The sequence below is a fragment of the Talpa occidentalis genome, unplaced genomic scaffold (assembly GCF_014898055.3).
Source record: "Talpa occidentalis isolate TD23 unplaced genomic scaffold, MPIMG_talOcc4v2.1 talOcc4.12, whole genome shotgun sequence".
Taxonomy (NCBI): Eukaryota; Metazoa; Chordata; class Mammalia; order Eulipotyphla; family Talpidae; genus Talpa; species Talpa occidentalis.
Window position 1 is genome coordinate 14,588,747 of NW_023601212.1, and position 22,645 is coordinate 14,611,391.

Genomic DNA, 22,645 nt, shown 5'->3' on the forward strand with positions numbered 1-22,645 from the left:
CTCGCAGTCCCACACCCACTGGTGTCCCGACCGGATCAGATGCTCCTGTCAGTCTTGGATGGTTTAACTAAAAGCCATTTGGGATTGGGAGTCTGAGGCGATTGGGGGAGTATGGCAGTGTGGTTCAAATCAATTCATTTCACTTCAGTGCAATTTAATAAATATTTATTAATGCCTCTATGATACTGAGAAAAGCTTGGTTCTAGGCTCTTGAAGGAGACATAAACTAATAGAACTCAGTTATACCCCCAAGGAGCTGCATACGATTAAATTCAACGGATATTCGCAACATTATCTCCATCCCATTGATTTTTAAAGGGTTGGTGAAAAACCCATCGCTACAAAGAAATCTGCCTTACAGATTTGGGTGTAAAAAAGTCCCTCCCCTGGGCCTCCCCAGTGGCGCAGCGGTTGAGCGCTGGGCTGCGAAGCTGCCCGCAGCCTCTGCAGCGCCGGTTCGATCCCTGGCTGCTCCCCGGCCACCGGAGGAGGGTCCCACATGGCGCGCAGACCTCTCCTGCTGCCCGCTGCTCCCCTCAGCAGTGTACTTTGTCGGTCTGCCTGCTCTGCTCCCCGCTCTGGCTCTGGTGAATTCTCTCACCCTCCCGCGCTTATGACTGTATTCAGGGCTTGTATAAATAATAAATAAATAAATCTTAAAAAAAATAAAATAGTCCCTCCCCAGCCCCCCCCCATCCCTAAAACACTTGGTGTCTGCGTTCCGCCCTCCCTCCCCGCATGTAAGTATTCATTCAGTTCTATTTGGTTACATTGCCTGGGGTCTCCTCTCTTGACAGCGTGCTAGCCTGTGCAGACCGGGATGGGAACACCAAGCGGTGTAAGGCTGAGACCTTGCCTTCCAGAAACTCACAATGGAGGGGGTGGTCAGGATGCACATAACTCAGTCGGATACAAGGCAGATGGTGGTAAATACGATGATAAATGTGCAAACGGCGCAAAGGGACTTATGGAGGAGGGAGAAATTAATGCTGACTGGAGGGTGGGGTGGGGATTACATCAAAGTTCCAACAATGACTTCCCGAAGAGACAAAGGAACCTGCCCTGGCAAGGGAGGCTGAGTCAAAGTGTCCGCTGTGCCCACACTGCCCTCCCTCCCTGGCCTTCCCGAGTCCCCCTCCAACCCCCCCACCCCCAGCTCTAATGGGAAAAGGCAGGGAGCTTTACTCAAGGGAAAACTCCAAGCTGTCTTAATATTTTATCTTAAAAATTCATATAAATCTTGGCTTCTACGCCACAGGACGCCAGCGTTTGTTTTGCTGTAATAATCAATATAATTGGCTTAAATTACCCGTCATTGACTACAATCATTTCATCTGGTGGCTACGCAGCTCTGATGTACCACTTTTTCTGGAAGAACACCTCCAGAAATGCAGTTTCTGAGAGCCTGGGATGGGAAGTTCAGGTTTCACTTATCTTACCCCTTGTCAGGAGACATGCACTTTTCCGCTTTAAGGACTCCGAACCTGGTCCCAGGCTTTGTGAGCAAACAGCACCACAACCACGGATGAGGCCTAGATGGATAACATGGTAGCTTCCACACACTTCTCTCCCGTCAGGGGAGAAAGAGAACAAGCAACTTGGAAGGGACTTAGAGTCCCTGACCATGGGCTTCCGTTGTGCCTACAAGAGAGGGACCTCTCCCCTATGCATTCCTGGTGGCAAATAGCTGCCTGTGGATGGAAATCTAGAACATTATACCTCTCGCAAGGAAACATTTTGCTATTTAAAGTTAAGCAGCCTACCTAGAATGCTATATACTTACTTCCTCTCTGCCTGGCTTTCCTACAACGAAACACCAAAGTGTTAATAAGAAAAAAAAAAAGCCTTTGTTTCTGATGAGGACTTGGGGGTTAATTTTTAGCATGGTGCCTGCGGATCAGGCTGTGGGACTCCCCTTGACTCCTGATGAGAGACCTGCTGCTTCATTTCACGCACACTATCTGGAAACCGCACCCCTTGACGGCAACAAAATTTTAGTTTTGGAATGAAGGCTGTCTTTCCCAGCACAAAGCAGATTTCCTAAAACATCCCAAACTGCTCACTGTTGGCCCAGGGCCTATGTGTTTGTGCTTATGGGTATCCAAAAGGGAGAAAATAGAAAATGCCTTTCTCTTAAGCACAGATGCCCCTTTCAAAGACAACAGCATTAACACATGATGCCCAATAGCTGACAGCAACCGTTGCTAGGTCTCACCCCAAAGCTTTGTTAGGAACCCCATAAAACCTGACACATGGTTTGTGACACCCAGTGAAACACTGTGCTTCTTCCATAATAACCTGAGCCCTGCTGCCTGTCATTAAGGGACCTCTCTTATTAAGCATCTCTTTTTTAAATGGCTTCCATCATCTGGTCCCAGTGTACATTAAATCCCATTATAATTATAAACACACTTCCCCATAACATCCGTTGCAGATTTCATCCACGCTGCCTACCCCCCCAGGGCATCTTTGCACTAATAACAACTCAGATTTGCTATTTGAGTTGACAACATTAGGTCCCAACACCATTTGCAATATGCTGGGGAGACACAGGGAAGAAATAGCTTTCTCTTCTTCAATCATGAAGATCTTGGGGTCACACTGACCCAAGGCCTCAGAGCTAAAAGACATCACCCCTTGGAAAGTCACTTTCTGCTGTACAGATGAGAGGAACGACATACTTAGTACCTGGAAGAGAAGCTCAAGTTTGTAAATACCACTCTCCTGGCCTCTACGGGGGGAGGAAAAATATGGCAATTAGGAATCAAAGAAGCCCTCCTATTTGGTTTTCTACTAACTAGAATCCACATGTTACCTGATTATTTCCCCCTCTTTTGTGAGGAGGTATACACAGAAGTGGCATGAAAGAATTATACTTCAAAAAAAAAAAAAAAGGACAAAGAAAACTAATAATAATTGCACTGAGGGCAATTCTATTCTGCTTAATTTTTGATATTCTCTCAACTTGTCTTGTAAATATCTGCAACGATGAAGCATTGTGAGATCCTTTGCCTCCAGAAAGGGACACAGTCGCTTTGCTATCTCCGTAAGAGTCTGGAGGGGATAAGAGCCCTTGCCACAGCCTGGAGCCTCCTCCAGTGGCCACCTGGAGTTCTCATTTGTGGAGGAAACTACTTTCCATGCAGGGCTTCAGTGACTGCCTCCCTCCCCCTCAGTCCTTCCTACCTTTACCCACTCACCACAAGCTCTGAGAAATGCAAAGCAGGTGCTTCTACCTCCACTTGCCTCTCCTCAATTCAGAGCCCTTTGATTGACTTAACATAATAGGAAAGCTTACTTTAAAAATTTAAACTTAAGGAATTCAAACAAAATGGTTGGTGACATTTCACCAAGGATCAGAATATTACCAGTAGCATAACTGCCTTCCAGGCGAACCATTTAGATGAGTTTTATTATAATTCAAAACTCCTGCCTCAACTTCATCTGAAATTTTGAGGAAGGTGGGAAAGTGCAGAGATTCTAGGGGATCTGTTTTCCTGGGGGTCTGATTGGAGGCAGAACTTGGGGGCCTGCTGTGAGCTCTTGGCCTCTGTGCATTGGGAGAAGAAGAAAAATGAAAAGCCCTTGTTTTCCTTTTGTGTCTCACCAGAGACGGTATAATTCTAGAAGTTAAGATCATGAGTTTTGCAGTCAGAACGATCCGCTTTGGAGTCTCAGCTCTGATGTGGAATGTTCCACAGTCAAGAGGAAGGCACTTAACCTCTGAGCTCAGATTCCTCTGCAGAAGAAACTGCAGGAAATACGGATACCTCCATCCATAGAGTTGTTGTGAGGACCAGTTAAAACAATATTGGTAATGTGTTAAGATTCGTAATGCCCAGAATGAGTCTCCTTCCTGTAAGACACCTTAGAGCTGACACACCCTCCTCTTCCACAAACTGAGCTTGGAAAGGCTGCTACTGGCTGCAGGTATATGAGTAAAGAAGGAGATGAGAAAAGAAGGCGCTTGAGCAATGGCATTCCATCAAAAGGTCAACTCCTCCATGCACCTGTTTCCAGCATGACCTCCCCCCAAGAGGTCTCCCCCATTTCTGGGGCCAGTCAGAGCTGATGTCCCAGCTCTTCTTACCTCACCCTTCAATAAAAAAGGAAAAAAAAACCCACACTATAAATACATGAACATTAGAGACAGAAGGAGGGAGTTTTCTCTTGTAATTTTCCATCCTGCTTGTTTTTAGGTGCTACCATATGAAATCTCTGAAGTGGGGATTCTCATCAGCCTTCTGGGGACCCAAAGACATAGCACTGGCCATAAATGGTTCCAGTTTTGGCGAAGGAGCTGCTGCTGCTTTATCTGGACCCAATAAACCTTATCAAACTGCTGTGCAGCCAGACTTCAGCACTAAGTGGAAATGCTGGGAGCTCAACATTGGCACTCGGCCCACAGCCTCGCCTGCCTTCCTCCTTTTTGTTACCTTCTCCACCTCTTAAATCCAGGCATTAATCTCTCTTTAACACTTACTAACAAGGCCTGGGCTTTTTAATGGGCAGAGTTTATGAAGCAAAGGAGATTTTCACATAGAGTGAATATGGCGGGGAGGTGGGGGAGCCCAAGTCCATGGAGAGACTGTTCTTTCTCTCCCATTATTTCCAGAGATTCTCTCCTGTTTGGATTTGAAGGTTAACAGGAGATTGGGCTCCGGGGTTAATCGGGTGCTTCTGCTACTGCACCGAGGAGGGGGCAGCAGGTGATGTGGCCAGTGAGGACCAGGACAGCAGCCACCATCTAGGCAGAAAGAGGCTCAGCAAGTTCAATGGTGCTTCTCTCTCTCACCGTGAGGCCCTGGGGGGGCTTTTCTCCTCTTTTTACATTCCTCCCCTTTGCTCTTCTTGCAGACCAGTCTTGCAGACCAGTCTTTAACTTTCTTTCAATCTCTTTCCTCTTACAGATGACATAGACCTTAGCTGGAAAATACTCTAAATAGGGATTGCTCTTGATAGTTGATCGAAATGAATATCCAGGTGTGGTCAGATGCTGGGGTAACCTGTCAGAGCATGACTACCTGCCTTCCCCCCACCCCACCTCCCAGGACTGAGCTGGCTCCCGGAGAGCACAGCAGGTGTGAGGCATGCTGGCTGGGATGAAAGTGCTTATCCTTGGGGCTACCCCATTGGCAGCTGCTGTGAACCTGAATCAGTTGGTAAGTCAAGTCCACCCCTTGGCTGTCTTCAGGTGGAAGCAGGTTTTTTGCCTCTAGCAGCCTTTTGCCATCTATATCACCCTAACAGTTATTGGGGCCTGCCTCTGGGTCCAGGGCACACCAGGAGATGTGATTGTAAGTGTGTCCTGTGGAAACCCTTGCCCCACCCACCTGTCAGGGACAGAACCGGGAGACTCTGGACTTAGGGAGTGAATTCCTGAATTGCTGAGACTGCAAGATGGGGGAGGGCAGTATTCTGAGACTCAGAGGCGGGCCCTCACCACCTCCATCCCATGCTCTTAGGCTTCATTCTGCAGCTGACCAATGCCCAGCAGAGCAAACGCTTCCTGCCCCAACCTTCACCACTAGCCAAGGAAAAGCAGGAGGTGAGCTCAGACTCCCTCTGGAAGGGCAGGTTTCTTTTGCCTGCTCACCGGGGGTGTGGTGATCTCAACTCCCTCCTCTAATGTGAAGCAGGCAGCTGAGAGGAGTTGGCACTTTTAGGGAGCCTGGAGCGTCTTCAAGTGTTCACCAGCCCCGAAGAAGACGACTGCGCTGAGCTGGGTGTCGTACTCTGGAACTTTCCCTGCCAGGCAAAGTCCTGGGGATGCTCAGGACTGGGAGGAAGAAAACTTTCTATCAGGCCTCGCCTTGGGCCTCCAGGGATCGCCACAGCCCAAGTGGGGATCTACCCTCAAGCTTAGATCTCCACGGCCCCTCTGGTACCTCTGGTTCCTGACTCACTGGGGCCAGCTAACAGCACCTGGAGAATTCTGCGGGGCTGCACGCCCGGAGGCGCAAAGCAGCCCAGAGGCAAAGAAGGTCAGGGCCGGGCTGGAACAGTGGTCTTCTAAAACCAATCTCTGGGTACGAGTAATGCGCCCCGAGGCTGGAGAAAAAGTACAAGGCGACAGGACACTCTCTGAATCAGAGCAAACACTGGCACTGGGGATAAAACTCTGTTAACTGGGGCGCCAGGGGGAAGCAAAACCAATGTCCTGGGGAAATGAAAAAACAGCAGGGGCTTGAAGGTGGGGCCGTGCTTCGCCCCTCACCTCCACGGCCCGCACGAAGGGTCCCGAGCCCCGAGCACTCCCCTGCACGATCCCTCCTCCCGGCCGGCGGGTGAGCGGCGGCCGCTGGCGCGCGGGCAGCAGCTAGATGTCAGGCGAAGCCCGGAGCGCGGCGCGCGGGGAGGGGAGGGGCGGAGGAGCCGAGCGGGGCGGGGAGCGCGCGCGGCTCGGCCAGTGCGCAGGGGGGCGGGGTGGGCGGGCTGAGCCGGGGGACGGCGCGGGAGGGGGAGCGAAGGGGGGCAGCTGTGGGCAGGGAGCCGGGCTCGGCCGCCAGCACTAAAGATGGAGAGGCGCCGGGGCCTCGCAGGGGAGGGGGCTCGGCGTTGACGTGGACGCGTTGGAGGCGCCGCAGCCGGTGGTGATTTGCTAACCTCGCAGCAGAGAGGAGTTGAGGGCGATGAGAGCGGGTACTGCGAACTGCCGGGCGATGCCGCCGCTGCCGCCGTAATACAGAGAGCAACAGTTCCCCAGCAGCACCCCTCCCCGGCACAGGCACACACCCCCAAGAGGCGCGCACGCCCACCCCGCAGCGCTCGGCTCGGCAGCGGTGAGTGGGGCCCGGGAGGGCGCGCCGCTCAGGGCTAGCCGCTCTCCGGGGCGCCCCGCGGCTGGAAAGGTCTGGGGGGCGCGCTCGCTTTGGCCACCCGGCCGCTGGGCTTGTGCCTTATTTATCCGGCGTGTTCCCTTCCCGCTGTCGCCACCGCCGCTGGGGGGTCGGCTGGAAGGGGAGCCCGGCTGTCAGCTTGGGCGCAGCTGCCTCCCAACCCTTTCGCTTCGGGGCATGACTGGGGTGAGAGGTGGGGGGCGAGGGCGCGCGCGGAGGGTTGCGCATCGGGAGCATTGTACCGCCAGGGGCCGGCGCGGGCACCGGTGGGTGCTCATATGTATGCGGACCGGTGCGCGGGCGCGAGCTGGGGTCGTGGTTTATTTGTGTTATTCGCGGGCCGGGAGGCGCCGAGGCGAGGATCCGTGGAGTGCATCTGGGGGCGGAGGGGCGCAGGACGGGGACTCGCTAGGGTTTTATTTTTCTTTGAATTTTCAAAGAAAAATAAAACGTGGTGGGTTGTTGTTCTTGATCGGACTTGGACTCCCCTTTTCGGGGGCAGAGGGATGGTCAGGCGGACCTGCGGAGGGTGTCCAGGGCTCCGGCCGCGCGGGGCTCTTGGCGGGACGCGCTGGCGCCGGGGCCGGCCGTGCGCTCCGGGTCGCCGGCGGTGGGTGCTGCGGGCTCTGCACCTGATGCGCTGGGGACGCTGCCCACCCTGCGCGCCCGCAGCCCCTTCGCGCGGCCGCTTGAGCACTCCCCGCACGCGCTCCGAAGGCGCAGGGGCTCGCCGCCCGCGGACACCCGGGGCGCGCGGCGCACGCTGCACCGGCTCCCTTGCCCGCTCCCCGGGCGGCTCGCGACGAGCCTGGGCTGGGCACGGCTGCAGGCGCCGCCCGCGCCAGCCCCGGGCCCCTGCCAGCCCCTCCCGGGGGTCACGGCCCTGGGTCGGAGAGGGCCCGCGACCCCTTCTCGCCTTTCCTCCCACAACTCGCTGCGGGGCTTTTGTGCTTCCCTTTCGCCGCCTGGCGGGTCCGCCTCCTGCAGCCCTCGCCCGGCTCCGCGTCCAGCGCCGACTGCCCTGCCCGGCCCCTGCTCCGGCTGTCTTTCGCTTTCCATCTCTTCTAACTCGGCTCCTTTTCTTTCTGCTGCCAGACTCCCCGGGAAAAGTTGCTTCCCCAAGTTTGCTGAAGTCGGCTCCAAGTCCTCCTGGGGGGTGGCTGAGATCGGGGTGTGTGAGAGCGCGATCGAGCCCCAGAACTGGGGCGGGTGAGCGCCCGCGCGCGCCTCGGCGCCACCGGCTTTGGCGCTGCTGCCCGAGCCGGCCAGATCTCGGGTGCCCGGCAGTGGGTGGTGGGGACCACTGATCCAGGCCACCCTGATTGCTCTCAGGACCCCCGGAGCTAGATTTCGGGGAGGGATTGGGGAACCCAGCTTCTATTCTTTCGATTGCTTCCTCCTGGATCGCAGAAGCCCTGAAGTCTGTGGGGAAGCGCTTGGTGGCAAGATGTGGATGAAAGTGGATGAAAGGCTGCCCTGTCCCACCCCTAACAGCCTCAGTCCCCACCCAGGGTGGGCAGCAGAAGTGTCTTAGCCGACCTGTTAACCCTTTCTGCATGAGATTGTGACTCTGAAGCCAACAGGGCTCATTTTTGTTGTGGAGACGAACAGTCTTGGCAGAGTGGGGAGAGCCCTCCTGTGTGTTGCTCCGGGTTAAATTCCTTGCAGTATTGGCCACAGCAGAGCAAGGGCTGGGAGACACCGGGCCTCTGAGGGCTAACACTTTTAATATGGACTGCGGGGGAGGGGCATGGGGCCTTATTATGATCTGTAGCTGTGCTCTAGGAGAGGCCTTTGTTTTCCAGCCCTGTTTTCCCTTCCTCCTGGTCACAACTGGCACTATAGATGCTGGTGCCCGTCCTACTCCTAGCACCACGGAACCATGTCCAGCATCATTTGCTGCCCCAGAGCACAGGACTAACCCAGTCCTGGAGCCTGGGCAATGCACTGGAGTTAACGTACCCAGAATGCACACCCCAGGCTGTGGGGTGCTGTTTCCATATTCTGTTTCCATTGGTCCTCTAAACCTGGCTTCCTACATTGTATAGATCCCCACCGCTGGACACTGGTGGGCAGGGTGATAGTGCAGCATCTTACAGAAATGTGGCACCGGTGTTGATTCTCCCGCCCTCTCTGCTGTGTACAAACACATGCACACATGCATGCACACGGCCCAGCTTTGGGCTTATGTACACAATATCTTGGTGGTACCTGTGGGTGGAAGTGACCCTGGCTAGTGTGTGGGTTATGTGTGTGTCCTTGCGAAGCTGAAGGCGGTCGGGGCCTAGGTCTGTCAGGTCTTTGCAGCCCTGAGACTAGTAGAGGGACAGGTCCAGGAAGGCACTGGCTGATGGTCCGAGATGGGGCCTGCAGGAGGGAAGTCCAGCGCCCCAGACTTCTGTGGGCCTGAACTGCAGGCTGCTAGCCCCAGCCATGCTCGACTGTACTTCTGGGGCTACAGCCGTGAGGCAGGGTTTAATGAAAAAAAAACTTTGTTTTGAAGATGAGGTTTGCCGCATTGAGTGAAACTGAGAGTTTATGTTTACTAAAGGAAGGGATTAAATTCTTATGAAATGCAGGCCACCTTCTCATCATGAATGTTGGCTTTGCACATGGTCCCCCTCTCTGACTTAGAGACTTAAAGTCCAGGATTCACAAGACTGCACTGTAATTTTCTTTGCCCTTCATCTGACATCAGAGAGTCATATGCTGTGGCAAAATCTTGTCTTTTGCTTTCACCATTCCAAGGCTTGTAAAAGCAGACTTGGAGATTTCTGGATGCTCCTTGCTCTCCATTAAAGTCTCCAGACTTTCTCTCTGTGGGAGGGGGGGTGATGGATTCGAATTGTTTGAATTCTTTTTAGGGACATGAACTAATCTATCTTTTCTTCTCTCTTTCTTGCTTCTTTCCATCTTCTTCGCTCTAGTCCTCTCCGTTGGCCCGGGAAACGCACCTTGTCCCGCCACGCAGATCCCAGAAGGAAAGGAAGCCCCATGCCTAGGCCTCGGGGCACACCATGGATCTGACAAAGATGGGCATGATCCAGCTGCAGAACCCCAGCCACCCCACGGGGCTCTTGTGCAAGGCCAACCAGATGCGGCTGGCGGGGACTCTGTGCGACGTGGTCATCATGGTGGACAGCCAGGAGTTCCATGCCCACCGGACGGTGCTGGCCTGCACTAGCAAGATGTTTGAGATCCTCTTCCACCGCAACAGCCAGCACTATACCCTGGACTTCCTCTCGCCAAAGACCTTTCAGCAGATTTTGGAGTATGCGTACACAGCCACGCTGCAAGCCAAGGCGGAGGACCTGGATGACCTGCTGTATGCGGCTGAGATCTTGGAGATCGAGTACCTGGAGGAGCAGTGCCTGAAAATCCTGGAGACCATCCAAGCCTCAGATGACAATGACACGGAGGCCACCATGGCCGACGGTGGGGCCGAGGAGGAAGAGGACCGCAAGGCTCGGTACCTTAAGAACATCTTCATCTCGAAGCATTCCAGCGAGGAGAGTGGGTACGCCAGTGTGGCTGCCCCGAGCCTCCCCGGGCCCCTGGTGGACCAGAGCCCTTCGGTCTCCACCTCCTTTGGTCTTTCAGCCATGAGTCCCACCAAGGCCGCAGTGGACAGTTTGATGACCATAGGACAGTCTCTCTTGCAGGGGACTCTTCAGCCGCCTGCAGGGCCCGAGGAGCCCACCCTGGTAGGGGGTGGGCCGCACCCAAGTGTGGCCGAGGTGAAGACTGAGATGATGCAGGTGGATGAGGTTCCTGGCCAGGACAGCCCCGGGGCAGCCGAGTCCACCATCTCAGGTGGGTTGGGGGACAAGATTGAGGAAAGGGGAAAAGAGGGGCCTGGAACCCCAACTCGGAGCAGTGTAATCACCAGTGCTAGGGAGCTGCACTATGGGCGTGAGGAGAGCACGGAGCAGCTGCCACCCCCAGCTGAGGCGGGCCAGGGCCTCCCCAGCCGACCAGAGCATCCTGTACCCCCAGCTGAGAAACATCTGGGCATCTACTCCGTGTTGCCTAATCACAAAGCAGATGCCGTGTTGAGCATGCCGTCTTCAGTGACCTCTGGCCTCCACGTGCAGCCCACCCTGGCTGTCTCCATGGACTTCAGCACCTACGGGGGCCTGCTGCCCCAGGGCTTCATCCAGAGGGAGCTGTTCAACAAGTTGGGGGAGCTGGCGGTGGGCATGAAGTCAGAGAGCCGCACCATCGGGGAGCAGTGCAGCGTGTGCGGGGTGGAGCTTCCTGACAACGAGGCTGTGGAGCAGCACAGGTAGGCCCTTCCCTTCTCCCGCACATGACACCCCAACCCTGAACTTCTGGCCCTGACACCCCACCTTCAGGCCCTGTACTCCCAGATCCTGGAGTCTGTCTGCCCTGCCCTCCTTGTTATTTGTAAAAAAAGAAAGCCTTCTTTCCAGGTCTGGGAAGTGGAAGCACATTTTTCACAGTAGGGTGGGGGCCTGGCGTCGCTCCAGAGCATTGGGAATGAGGTGCCTTCGTCTGTTTGCCTTTGGCTTCCCCTTTGCATCTTCTGCTGGGACATCACTTCTCCTTTGCTGAAGTGACTGATAAATGGAAGGCGGAGAGGAAGTGGGATTGGAAATGAAGATCCCGCTCGGGCTGGATCTGGCCCTGTGACCAGGTTCAGGTCCCCCGGGTTCCCATGTGGTAGTTTGTGCAGCTCGGGAGGACAGGAGGGGCTGCTTCGGCCACAGAACAGCTGCGGCTTCCAAATGTCATTCCTAGTGAACATTCATCACCAGGAACATCGCTTCTTCGCCCTTCTCCTTCTCTGTCCCTACAAACACTTCCACAGTGAGTTGATTCAGTGGGGGGTGAGGGGAGGGAGGGGGGTGGGTCCCAGAGTTGTTTTTGCAGCCTGCAGAGCCTTAGTCTTGCCCCATCTCTGGAATTACATGCCACTTGTCCCTCTGGCTTCTGTTTCCTTCTCTGAGATAACCCCTCACTGGTTACTACTCGCTGGCTTCTATGCCAAGTGCTTCTCGTGGGCTCTCATTGCGCTTCCAGCAGCCCTCTGAGGCAGGCAGAGTTCTCCTTTACAGAGGAGGGTGCTCAGACCTTTCCCTGGGGTCCCATGGGTAGTGCCGGGCAGGGCTGGATTCACAGTCAGGTCTTCACCTCCTGCACTCTGCTGCCTCTCGGGGTCATTCTGTCCTGAAGCTGCTCATGTCTACACAACAGAGGGTTTTGAGAATTGCTCATCGGAGGTGAGAGAAAGCACTGGGTTTGGTTTTCCCCTTGCTCTTCTCATTACCTTATGCTCATTCATTTACTCTCCAGTTCCGGGGTCAGATGAATGGTGTCAAGAAATCCAGTTTCTGTTGTCATCCAGGAGGACGTTTCCCCGCCTACCCTCTCGCCTGGGATTTTGCTGATCTTTGGTAGATTCTCTCCTTCTGCAGCCTTCTCCCCGTACTCCATGCCTCTGTTGCTCTTTCAGGTGCAGGAGGGGGTGTCCGTGAGGGGGTGTGGGTTGAGGCATCTGGAGGCCGATCTGATTACCCCCAGCGGGCCGGAACCTGCCTCGACACTGCCTATTCCGTGGCCCCCGAGACAACTTGCGGAAAGTGCGGCTGAGCTAAATGTAGCCGAATTTTTTCCGGTGGGTGCGAAAAATAACCGCCACCAAGGTGTGTCTTCTTCATGCTTGTACCGCTCAGAAATAGAGGGTGTGTATGTTTTTTTGCTCAAACTTTCCTAAAGAGGAAACCCCCTCCCCAAACTTGACCAAGGTAGATTTAGCATCCTCTCCGGATGTGAATTATTTCAGTTATTTGCTCTGAGAAATGGGGTATGGTGGAAAGTCAGTTATTTTCTGGCTCTTGTGGGTCCTGCTGGCTTCAGTTAACTGAGAGGGTCACACAGCTCTCATCTCCTCGTCCCTGGGGTTCTGGGTCCTGTCTGTGGGACCCTTATTCCTCTGGGGAGAGTTGGGGGGCTGGTGTGTTATTCCTCAGATTACAGGGAGTGGGACTAACCCAAACTCGTGGTGAGAGCTTGGGAACATTACGTAACCTTTCTGAGCCTTTCCATTCATTTGTATTTATAAGTATTTTAAAGACATGGGCATTTTAGTAGACGCTAAATTCAATATGAGACGGTAACACGAAGGTAACCGGATCAACTGTGAGCTCAGGTCAGCCTACTTGCCAAACTCCCCAACCAGACAAGGCTCACGTTAAAATGAAAGGGGGCAGGGAAGGTTTAAACTCGCCTTTGCATTCTGTAACTTGCGATGGTGCACAAGGATCCCATAGTCAAAATTAAAGATGCCTGATATTAACAAGTGGTGTGTGCTTTTAAAGCTGCCCCCTGTGCCCCTGTGTTGTCTGTATTCTCACAAGAGGTTTGCATGGTAAAAATGGACATGGTCAACAGGGTGTGGCGCTAAATTAGCAGGGTAGCATCCAGAAATCTCTAGAGCTGTGACTGGCACGTTGTCGTGACTGCAAAGGTGAAGAACTGCCTCTGATATCTCCGGGGCTTGTCTCTGCCTTGCCCTTGAGGCTTGTGGGGACTGTGTAGAGAAGTCCCTGTCCTTGTGAGCTTGGGATGAAGCTGTGCTCCTGGAGCCCTACGCCGTGTGGGGCTGCTGACATGGAGAATGTGCTTTGGACTGAAAGTGCAAAGTAAGTGGTTGCAGCAGGAGAAACTAGAGCGCAGAGCAGGGTTTTCAGTGGAAAGCAGGGGGTAGTCTAAAGAAACCCAGGAGGGGAGAGACCATTTCAGTGCATGCTCGCCATCATATGCTCTTTGTGGGAGACTCTTTTTTAAATTTTTTTTTTAGATTTATTTATTTATTTATACAAGCAATGGGTACATCAGAAGCGCGGGAGGGTGAGAGAATTCACCAGAGCCAGAGGGGAGAGCAGAGCAGGCAGAATGATGAAGTACACTGCTGAGGGGAGCAGCGGGTGGCAAGAGAGGTCTGCGCGCCGGACCCTCATCCGGTGGCCGGGGATCAAACCAGCGCTGTAGAGGCTGCGGGCAGCTTTGCAACCCAGTGCTCAACCGCTGAGCCACCGGGGAGGCCCTCTTTTTTTAAAATTAAAAAAAAAATTATTTATACAAGCCCTGGGGTACAGGCCAGAGGTGCATGAAGGTGAGAGAATTCACCAGAGACAGATTGGGAAACAGAACAGGCAGATGGACCAAAAACACTGCTGAGGGGAGCAGCGGGCGAGACAAGAGAGGTCTGCCACACCATGTGGGTAACCCTGGCCGGCCGGGAATTGAACCCGTGCTACAGAGGCTGCAGACAGCTTCAGAGTGCTGCACTCAACCCGCTGTGCCACTGGGGAGGCCCATGTGGGTGACTGTTCATCTCTCCCTTGCCCTCGAGCCTCCAGGATTAAGATGCTACTTCCCTACTGTCTTCTGTCCCTCCCCTCTCATCACTGTTACAAGACAAACAGAAAATCAAGACCAAATAATCAGAGTGGGAGATTTTGATGTCAGGAAGCTATGGATTTGGCTGTGTAACAGCGATGAACGTGATAAAATAAGTGGCTACAGGTTCTATTTCTATTTTATTTTTAAGCCAGTGGGTTAGAGCATTGATAAATGCTCAGCAGTTGTTCTTGCATTTCTTCTTGGGGTACAGAATGGCATAGAGAGAAACAAAGGGAGAGCACTGGGGAGCTGCAAGGAGCACTGCTTATGGTGTCCAACACTAGGTTTCCTCATGAGTTGGTTCCAACCTGGTGAGAGGGGAGGCTGTTGATATCAACAACTAGAATGAAACAGAGCAAAATTGTGGACCACGTGGTCCTTGGCCAGATTTAAAATCAGTGTCAAAGGTAGTCAAGGATTGATGGAAACACCCAACAGAAATTCTACTTGGGTAAATCAAATGGGGTTACTTCCCAGAAGGATCCAGATAAAAGTCTGAACAATCTAGATTCTCCAGGCAGATGCAGGAGCAAACCTGGGACCCCAAAACCTTCCCTGGTGGACCCACCCTGCAGAGGATAATGTCTGAGGGAGAGAGGGTTTTGTCAGGCTTCTGGAAGATGGACTGTCTTTTTCTAGTTTCAATATCTCCTCCTCTCTCTGAAAGGCTGGAGTTGGTCTGCACGTAGACTTGTCTGGATCTGATCTCAGAGCCAGCTCAGCTAACCCAGGTTAGTCTCTTGGTTCTCAGAGTAATATGCATATGTGATAAGATTACAGGGAACAGTTGGTTGACCCAAGTGTGAACACAATCCTTGCTTACAGCCCTCAGTCACCCCAGCCTCATCCAGCCTGTTCTTCATATGTTTCTGAATTGAATGCTGCCCAGTTGGAGCAGGGTCTGGTTTCCCAGAAACCTCTGGGCCTCCTGCAGACAAGCCCTTGGACCAGCCACAATGTGTATCTTGAAGGGTTGCTTGGGAGCAGCTAGGAGTGGTCTCAGGTGGCTCCCTGGGCCCATGTGTGCAGCCCGGTCAGGAGGCTTCCTAGGTCAGCCCTAGGAAGCAGGAGACACATAGTTGAAATGTCAGAGTTCTGGCAGCCCTTGTCCTCGGCCTCTCTCAGGTGGCCAGATGCTCTGTTTTCAGTGGTTGACCATGTAGAGGGGTTCATGGCAGTTGACCTGGGTTCAGGCCACTTTGGGGGGGGTTTGACATCGTCCTGAATTCCCGGCCCCATTGTGTCATTGTGCCAGTTTGGGGTACCTCTGAGGTCCAAGAGTAGAGTCTGCTGTGGAATAATAAGCAGTAGAAATGCTACTAATAATGCCTTCGATCAGTTGCAGCACTTTCTCTGGTACAGAACGCCTTTAGTGACTTTCTCTCTCTGAACCTCACTGCTTCCCTGAAGGGGTGCTATATTCACTCTCTGTGATTATGAATTCCGAAAAGCTCCGAAAGGGAAAAGGTTTTGTGTAAGTTTGCAGCCAACTCATTTTGCTGATCTGAGGCTATATTTATCCCGCCTAGTTTGAATATTCATATGTTTTGCTGCAAAAATATTAATGTGTTTGATTACAGAGTACTTCCCTAGACGCTTCTTGGGCTGGCAACCACTGTAGACCCCATAATACCTTTATAAAATCTGGGCAATTTTTGAAGCACCCAAAGATTGGGTAAGGAACTGTGGCATGTTCTCTCATCTCCCCATTCACAGATGAGGAATATGATTTTGGAGCCAATAAGTGACTTGCCCAAGGTCACATATCTATAAATGGATAGAACCAGCAAACCAGCTAAGCTTCTCATTTGCAGTCCTGGGTTCTTCAGGCGAGGCCATATAAGAACATGGGCAATGCCTTTCTGGGTCAGAGCCATCTGACCTAGTCTTCGGCTGCCACCACCATCCCTACGATACCATCGTGGGATGCTATAGCTATCTTCCTTGACGTCAATCCTAAAGGTCAGGTGGAGCCCAGCTTCTATTAATAGCTATTTATGGCTTCTCTGTCATTCACAGATTTACCCAAATCCTTTCTGAATCCATTTCTATTTCCAGGAAGTATCCTTTTGGGGGTGATGAATGACTTGAGTTTATAACCTGGGCTCCTGGAAATCTAGTCTTTGGGGAGGTGGTTGGTTGGGAGGGTAGGACATGGCAGACGGCTTGGTGGTGGCGTCTGCAGCTGTTGGACTGGCTGGGTCTGCAGACAGTTCTGCACGCAGGCTCACATTCATTCATTCACATTCAGCTCTGCCGCTGTTGGTCTCCTGAAGCTCATCCCGAGCTTTAATTTCTTTCTTTATGACACCAGGCACTTGGATGAAGTGTTTCCGAATTGTTGAGACGCTTAGTCTTTTTTTACTCCTTGTACCCCCATTTTCATCGTCACGATATCCCATTGGTTAGTGGAATTTTGCTGTATTGGAATCTGAATTGTCTGTCGGCCACACTAACATAGAGGTCCATTTGATTTGATGCTGTGTGCTCTGACTTTTGGGTTTTTTGTTTTTTTTTTTTAACCTCTTTAACCTGCTTTATCTGGGCTCTGAGTCTTCTGGGCTCTAGACTGAACTCTTGGAAATTTTGAAGATGATTTTTTATTTATTTCCAATGGAAGAAAGTTGCCTGCTCTTTCATCTCAGTGAGGAGTCCCATTTTAATTTGCTGTCACTCTTGGATAGCGTTGCTAATTGCCGGAGGGAGGGAGAAGAAAGCTATAGTTCAACAACGTTCTTTCCTCCTGCTTGTTCTAGGAAAACTATTTCTGAATCTTTAAAATAGTGATTATCCTAAACTGTTAAAATTAAACTCCATCCACAACTCTGTGATTTCTTGCTAATTCAGGAGAAAAACATTTCTAATCACTTCAGTTTTTAAAAATGAAGGTCTTTAAAACAAGTTCTACTGAAAGCTGCAGTGCGAGACTCAAGAGTCTTGCTAAGTGAAGACACGTGTGCCTCAGCCTGTCCTTTGGAGGCTTCCTGAATTTTCCGTGATCACGAACAGTCCAGTTCTGTTTTGGCTATGTTAGGGGAAAGCCTTGACTCTTTGGCAGTTATTTTGGGAGAAAGAAAAATCTTCCTGGCCTCCCAACTCTTCCACCTCTGACCCCATGATTTATGCATAGTAAATGTGCATTTTGAGCAATTTAAACTACCCGGATCAGAATCTGAGCTTACCACTTACCGGCTCCGTGACTCTGGTTATGTTACTTAATCTCTCTGCCTGTTTGTCCATTTATAAAATGGGAATAATAGTCCCTGCTCAGTGGGTTGTTATAAGGATTAATCAGTAAATACTTATCAAGTGCGAGCTTGGTGGTTCAGAGTTGAGTGCTCCATATGTGTTTGCTGTTGTGCTTTTATTGCCGTTGCTGCTGTGAAATGGGTCGTGCTGGCAGGGCAGGGTGAAAAGTGTGTTTGTGTTGGTCCAGGTCCTGCTTTCCCCAGAGGTGTCGGTTTGTACGGCACTGTAAAAACTGCTGCCTCGGGCGCCTCCTATTTGGGGCCCATCCTCATTGAGCACCTGCATTTTCCTGAGAAGCTCATCTCCTGCACCTTGGTGTCCAGGGTACTCTTTGTCCCATTGACCTGAGGCCTGGTGAGTCATTCCAGTTCTCATTTAAATTTAGCTGGGCAGTGCTCCACCATCATCAACTCCAAATGCCGAGGCAGCTCATCCTTGCAGTGTCCTGTTGCCTGTGCACATGGCCAGGCAGGCCAATCCCTGTGTGCGAGGTCGACATGAGCAGCCGGGAAAGCAGCTACTGAAGGGATGCTTGTGTCCAGGGTGCTGCCCTTTCCTGCACCCCAGTGCAGCGTGCTTCTGAAAGTGGATTCAGCAAACATCATTTTGCATGCTTAAGAGATGTCTGTGCTAAGTGCATTCATACTCAGTATCTCCTTAAACCCTCTGGCAGCCTGTAAGGTGGATATTAGTTTGGATTTCCTGATAGGCAGAGGGAAATTTGACTTGTTCATGGCAAGGCAGGAAAAGGGGGCAGCAGGATTTGACTGGGTCCTCCGGCTCCCTGTTCACTTTTCTTGGACTTGGATCTTGGGTTCCTGACGCGATCAGAGGGGATGGAAGAGCACAGGAGGGAATGGCCTGCTCTATATTCCTGGCTGCCGGTGCCCTGGAGGCTCATGGGTGAGCAGACTTGCCAGCTGACTCCCGCAGTGGGCTGGCATCAGGAAAGGGTGGTGCTGCTTACTGCGAAGGGCTAAGGTCTTCGAGGGCTCGAGCCATGTGGGTCCAGGAGGATGCCATGGGACCCCATCATGTCTTACCCACACAGAGAGAGATAGCAGCTTTTAGTGATCGAGTCCTTTTCTGCTGACTGAAAAAAAGAGAGAAAAAGAAACCCATCTACAAAAATAAAAATTCCATGCTGTTAATTTTGTGCCAGCATAATCAGAAATCCCCCTTTCTACTGTTTCCCCTTAAAAGCCCCGGTGTCCTTATTATGCGGGCGCAGTCTGGAAAGACTATGGTTGGGTTTTGCCGATGTGAGGCTTATCTCTGCAGCTGCAAGGGGGAGATCCGGTACTTTATTGTCAGCATGGAAACTTGGGCCAGAAACTTGCAAAAACCTGCCTACGTCGAAACGACTCGTGAGCTTTTGTCTCTGTCTGCAAGGCCTGCTTTTCTACGACAGGAACAGATTGTGTTCCGCTTTGCAGTAGGAAGAATCCAAGTTAGATAGGAGAAAGGACTTCCTGAAATAGTGGGGCATTGCTAGCAAAGTTATTTGGAAGTCACAGGAATTTTGACGAAGTGTTGCAAGCGGTCTCTACGGCTCTCTCATCAGGCCTGTGTAGATCCCCTGGGAATGGTGAGTCAGAAGATACACACAGACTTCCATCACCAGACGTGATCGGCACAGCTGGACCCACACCAGACAGCTGCCTTCCTGGAGGCCTGGCAGGTAGCACAGGGGCCTGGAGACCCACGTTGGGTAGACTCGGTTTTGAGTGCCGCCCATGTGGTGAATTTGGGCAGATGTCTTCACTGACATCTGAACCATCGACCCTCTGTGTGAAGAAGGGTTGACCTGCACCTCTCAACGTTCACTGAAACGCCAGTGAGGTAGTGTGGGATAGATCAGGGGCTCACACGTGAGGCCCCCTCCCCCTTCTCCTGTAACCCCAGACAGACAGGGGAGCTGCTCACTCACGAACCCCCTGCCACCCTCGCCTGGTGTTGTTCTCTAAGCGGATTAGCTGAGCGTTGTGATCTTAATGCCATTAGGCCCGTTGGCACAGCCCTCCTGCCATAGTGAGAAGCAGATGTGGCCGACCCTAATGGCCCTCGGTGCTCCATCAGGCCTGGAGTGCTGGGGAAACATTATTAGTGTTAATTTGGGGGAGTCTTTTATGGTAGCTGGGGGGAAATGCAGAGGGATTGTTTGAAATGTATTTACTTAAGCCGTTTAGCAGGTTAGATGCTGCGGGGTCTACTGTGGCCCAAACCCCCCTCTCTTTCAAGCAGGCCTCTCCCCAGCCCCGAAGCCCAGGCCTGATTACTTCCAGAGTTGGAGAGACAACTTAGCAGGCTCTTGTTTCTTGCCGATGTACCTTATTAGTAGCACCTGGCATCATAACCCACTAATGGGAACCAGCGCTGTCTTCCTGCGTGGCCAGTGACAAGTAGCCCTGTCAGCCGGAGCTCGGCGTGCGAGGAAGTTCCTATTAGCTTTATGGTTAGGAGAACTTGTCCTGTTCAGGAAATGAATGTTGCTGCTAAAGGTCCGCGCCCCTGACCCTGGCGGCATAACCTGTGCGGGCCGGGGAGACCCCTCTCAGGATGCTTGGGATTTCAGCCCCTCTCTGGTTCTTGTCATATGTAAAGAGAGAATCATTGTGGTATGTTGCAGCCTTGAACTTTTGATTTATTCAGTGAGGGTGACTTAACTGTTTCCATGCCTGGGCTGCGGTGTGCTGACGGGGCTGAGCGCGTGTGCCTAGATGTGTGTGCGGAGCCTGGGGGATCTCTCGTAGCGACCCCCCCCCATGTGACTCGGGGTGCCTCTGGGAGGGGGGCTTGCTTGATTTTGCATGCCCCGGTGTCTGAATTTTCTGGACTTAACTGCTGGCAGAGGCTGGGAAGTGTGGCGTCTGCAGTTGAGCCTGGGTTTGAATGCCTCCTCTGCCTGTGGCAAGATAACTGACCAGCCGCTTCCTCCCCCTTGAGAGAGGAAGTTGGCAACGTCCGTCGCCTTCTCGGTGGCGTTGCCTCTGTGGGGATGCTGACCATGGGGTCAGGCGTGGCACATCTCAGGTTATACAAGTCTCAGGTTATCACGTTGGCAGGGACGGCATATGTCTTTTTTTCCTCATCGTAAAATTGTTTCAAAACATCAATGAGCGGCACAGCCCTTCTTTATGTTTAACACATAGAGGGCACTTTCTTCTCTTGCTCGCCTAGAATCTTTAAAGAAAGGTTCCTTAGGTGGTTGTTTTCCTCTCCTCCTCCTGCAAGGAAGGTTTCTAAATGTGATTTTTGCAGAGAATAGCTGTGTTTGACCTCATTCTGGAGGGAAACTTTTGCTTCTCTTTTGAGAAAAGACGTTTGTGAGTTTCCTGGCAGACGGACGCGTTCCTTTCGCTGCTTTGGCCGTGGCTGCCGGGGGCCAGGCCCGCGGTGACATAGGAGTGAGCTGCCCTCCGGGAGAAGTGTGGAGGCTCGCCCAGAAAGGACGGGCTGGTGGGGGGAAGGGGCTAGAGATGACACCTCCTTCAGGAACTTTAAAACAAATCTGCCCTCCTGGCTCTGGTATTTATGGCATTGTTGACAGTAGTTCAAGGAAAAATAGAAATCAGTCCTTATCTGGTTGTGGGGCTGGGTACAGCGAGAAGGGACGAGAATGGTCTTCAGGTCAAGGCAGGTCGGCCTGGAGTTTTGGAGCAGGGGGTCACGCTCTGTCTGGGGGTGCACATGCTTGGGTATGTCTTCGCCTCCCTCCGCCTTCTCTTCATCCCCTGCTTGTGCCACTCAGATAAAATGCACCCCCGTTCCTCTTCGGGCCGGTGAAAGCTGCTTCGAAGGCGTTGGGAGAAGAGGGACTGGAAATGTTCAAGGCAAAAGTGAAATCGTGACAGTTGTCCCCTGAGTGCTCTGCTAAATTCAGGATCTGCTAACATTTGTGAGTCTACCTCCCTGCACACCCCCACCCCCGTCCCCTTGGCAGAAGGGATAAAGATGGTACCTCAACACAATGTGAAGCGGCTGCTAAATCGAGTGACTCTAAAAACACTTTTCTTTCCTTGAAGTTGAGCGTGGAAAACCAGGGCTGGAGTGGCAAGCGCCGCAGACGCGCTTAGGGCCCTATGCCTGGCCCCTTGCCTCAATTTCTAGCACAATGGTTTCCATTGCCACCTCTCCCCCTCCCTCCCCCTTCATAATTATCCACTATTTTACTTTTTGTGTCCTGACAGCTACAAGAGTGGTTTTTGTTTTTTGAGCTGAGTAGCTGCTAAATATTCCCCGGCAGCCAGATTCTATAGCGGGTGGGGTGAGGGAGGGTGGGGGGCTGGGAGAGGACATGGGCCAAACCTTGGCATCCCCTGTTGCAAAAGTGAAAAATATTTCTGTTTGCAGTTAATTTTAGTGGCAAGCAGATCATGTTAACTGGATGTAATTGCTTCCAGATATGGCCAAGGGTTTTGTGTGTTGAGATGAAGGGTCTGGTAAGTGCTTACTTCCTGTGTAAATTAGCCTATTCCATTCAGTCTTTCATTCTGGCCAGCCCTGGACTCTGTCATTCTCTCATTTCCCCCTCCTCAGCCTGCAGCCTGGTGCGAGAAGAAGCAGCTTGCTCTGTCCCTCTGAGGGTAATTCTTTTGTCACTTGGAACCACTTGCCTCCCGGTTGTGTATAGGAGTTCGCCCCTACAATAACGAGGGAGGTTTGAAATAGTTGCCACCTGGACCTGCTTCTCGCTGGGCTAAGGCAGATGGGCAGAAGCCTGGGGGTGGCGGCACGTCCCCCGAGCCACGTAGTGGGGTTCAGAACTCCCGTCTCCACGGGCAGTAGGGAAAAACCGACTGCCCCCTGACCCCAGCTCCCACCTTGGAGAATACCTTTTTCTCTCTCAGCTAGCTCTGCACCTTCTCAGCCTGAGCAAAGTGCATTCCAGAGGGTCCGGGATCCTGGAAATGAAATGGCTGTTGCGGGAAGCTCCGTAGTCACAGAGAGGCGTCACCTCGTCACACATGGAGCCTCCACTGGCCTTTGCGAAGTAGATGGGACCAACCTGCACACCTGCCCCTCCCTGCACTGAAGGGAGCAGAAAGCTTGGCGGATGGTTGTCACCTTCCTGTGGGTTTCCAGGGTTGGAAACCAGGGAACGAATTCAGATTCGTGTTCTCCTAAAT

The 22,645-nt window shown here is 52.4% G+C and overlaps 1 protein-coding gene across 3 annotated transcripts in view; it reads left to right on the forward strand.

The window, feature by feature from the left end:
* Window positions 1-5,966: 5,966 nt before the first annotated feature.
* ZBTB16 (zinc finger and BTB domain containing 16) overlaps window positions 5,967-22,645 on the forward strand; it is a 178,054-nt gene continuing 161,375 nt past the window's right edge. Inside the window, exons 1-2 of one of the 3 annotated variants that reach the window (XM_037505309.2) lie at window positions 5,967-5,984; window positions 9,767-11,124. In XM_037505309.2, coding sequence (XP_037361206.2) covers window positions 9,857-11,124 — 1,268 coding nt within the window. In that variant the 5' untranslated portion in view covers window positions 5,967-5,984; window positions 9,767-9,856. Of the gene's footprint in view, window positions 5,985-6,534; window positions 6,783-6,982; window positions 7,026-9,766; window positions 11,125-22,645 lie in introns of those variants that run through there. The other 2 variants (XM_037505307.2, XM_037505308.2) reach the window with 2 other exon arrangements.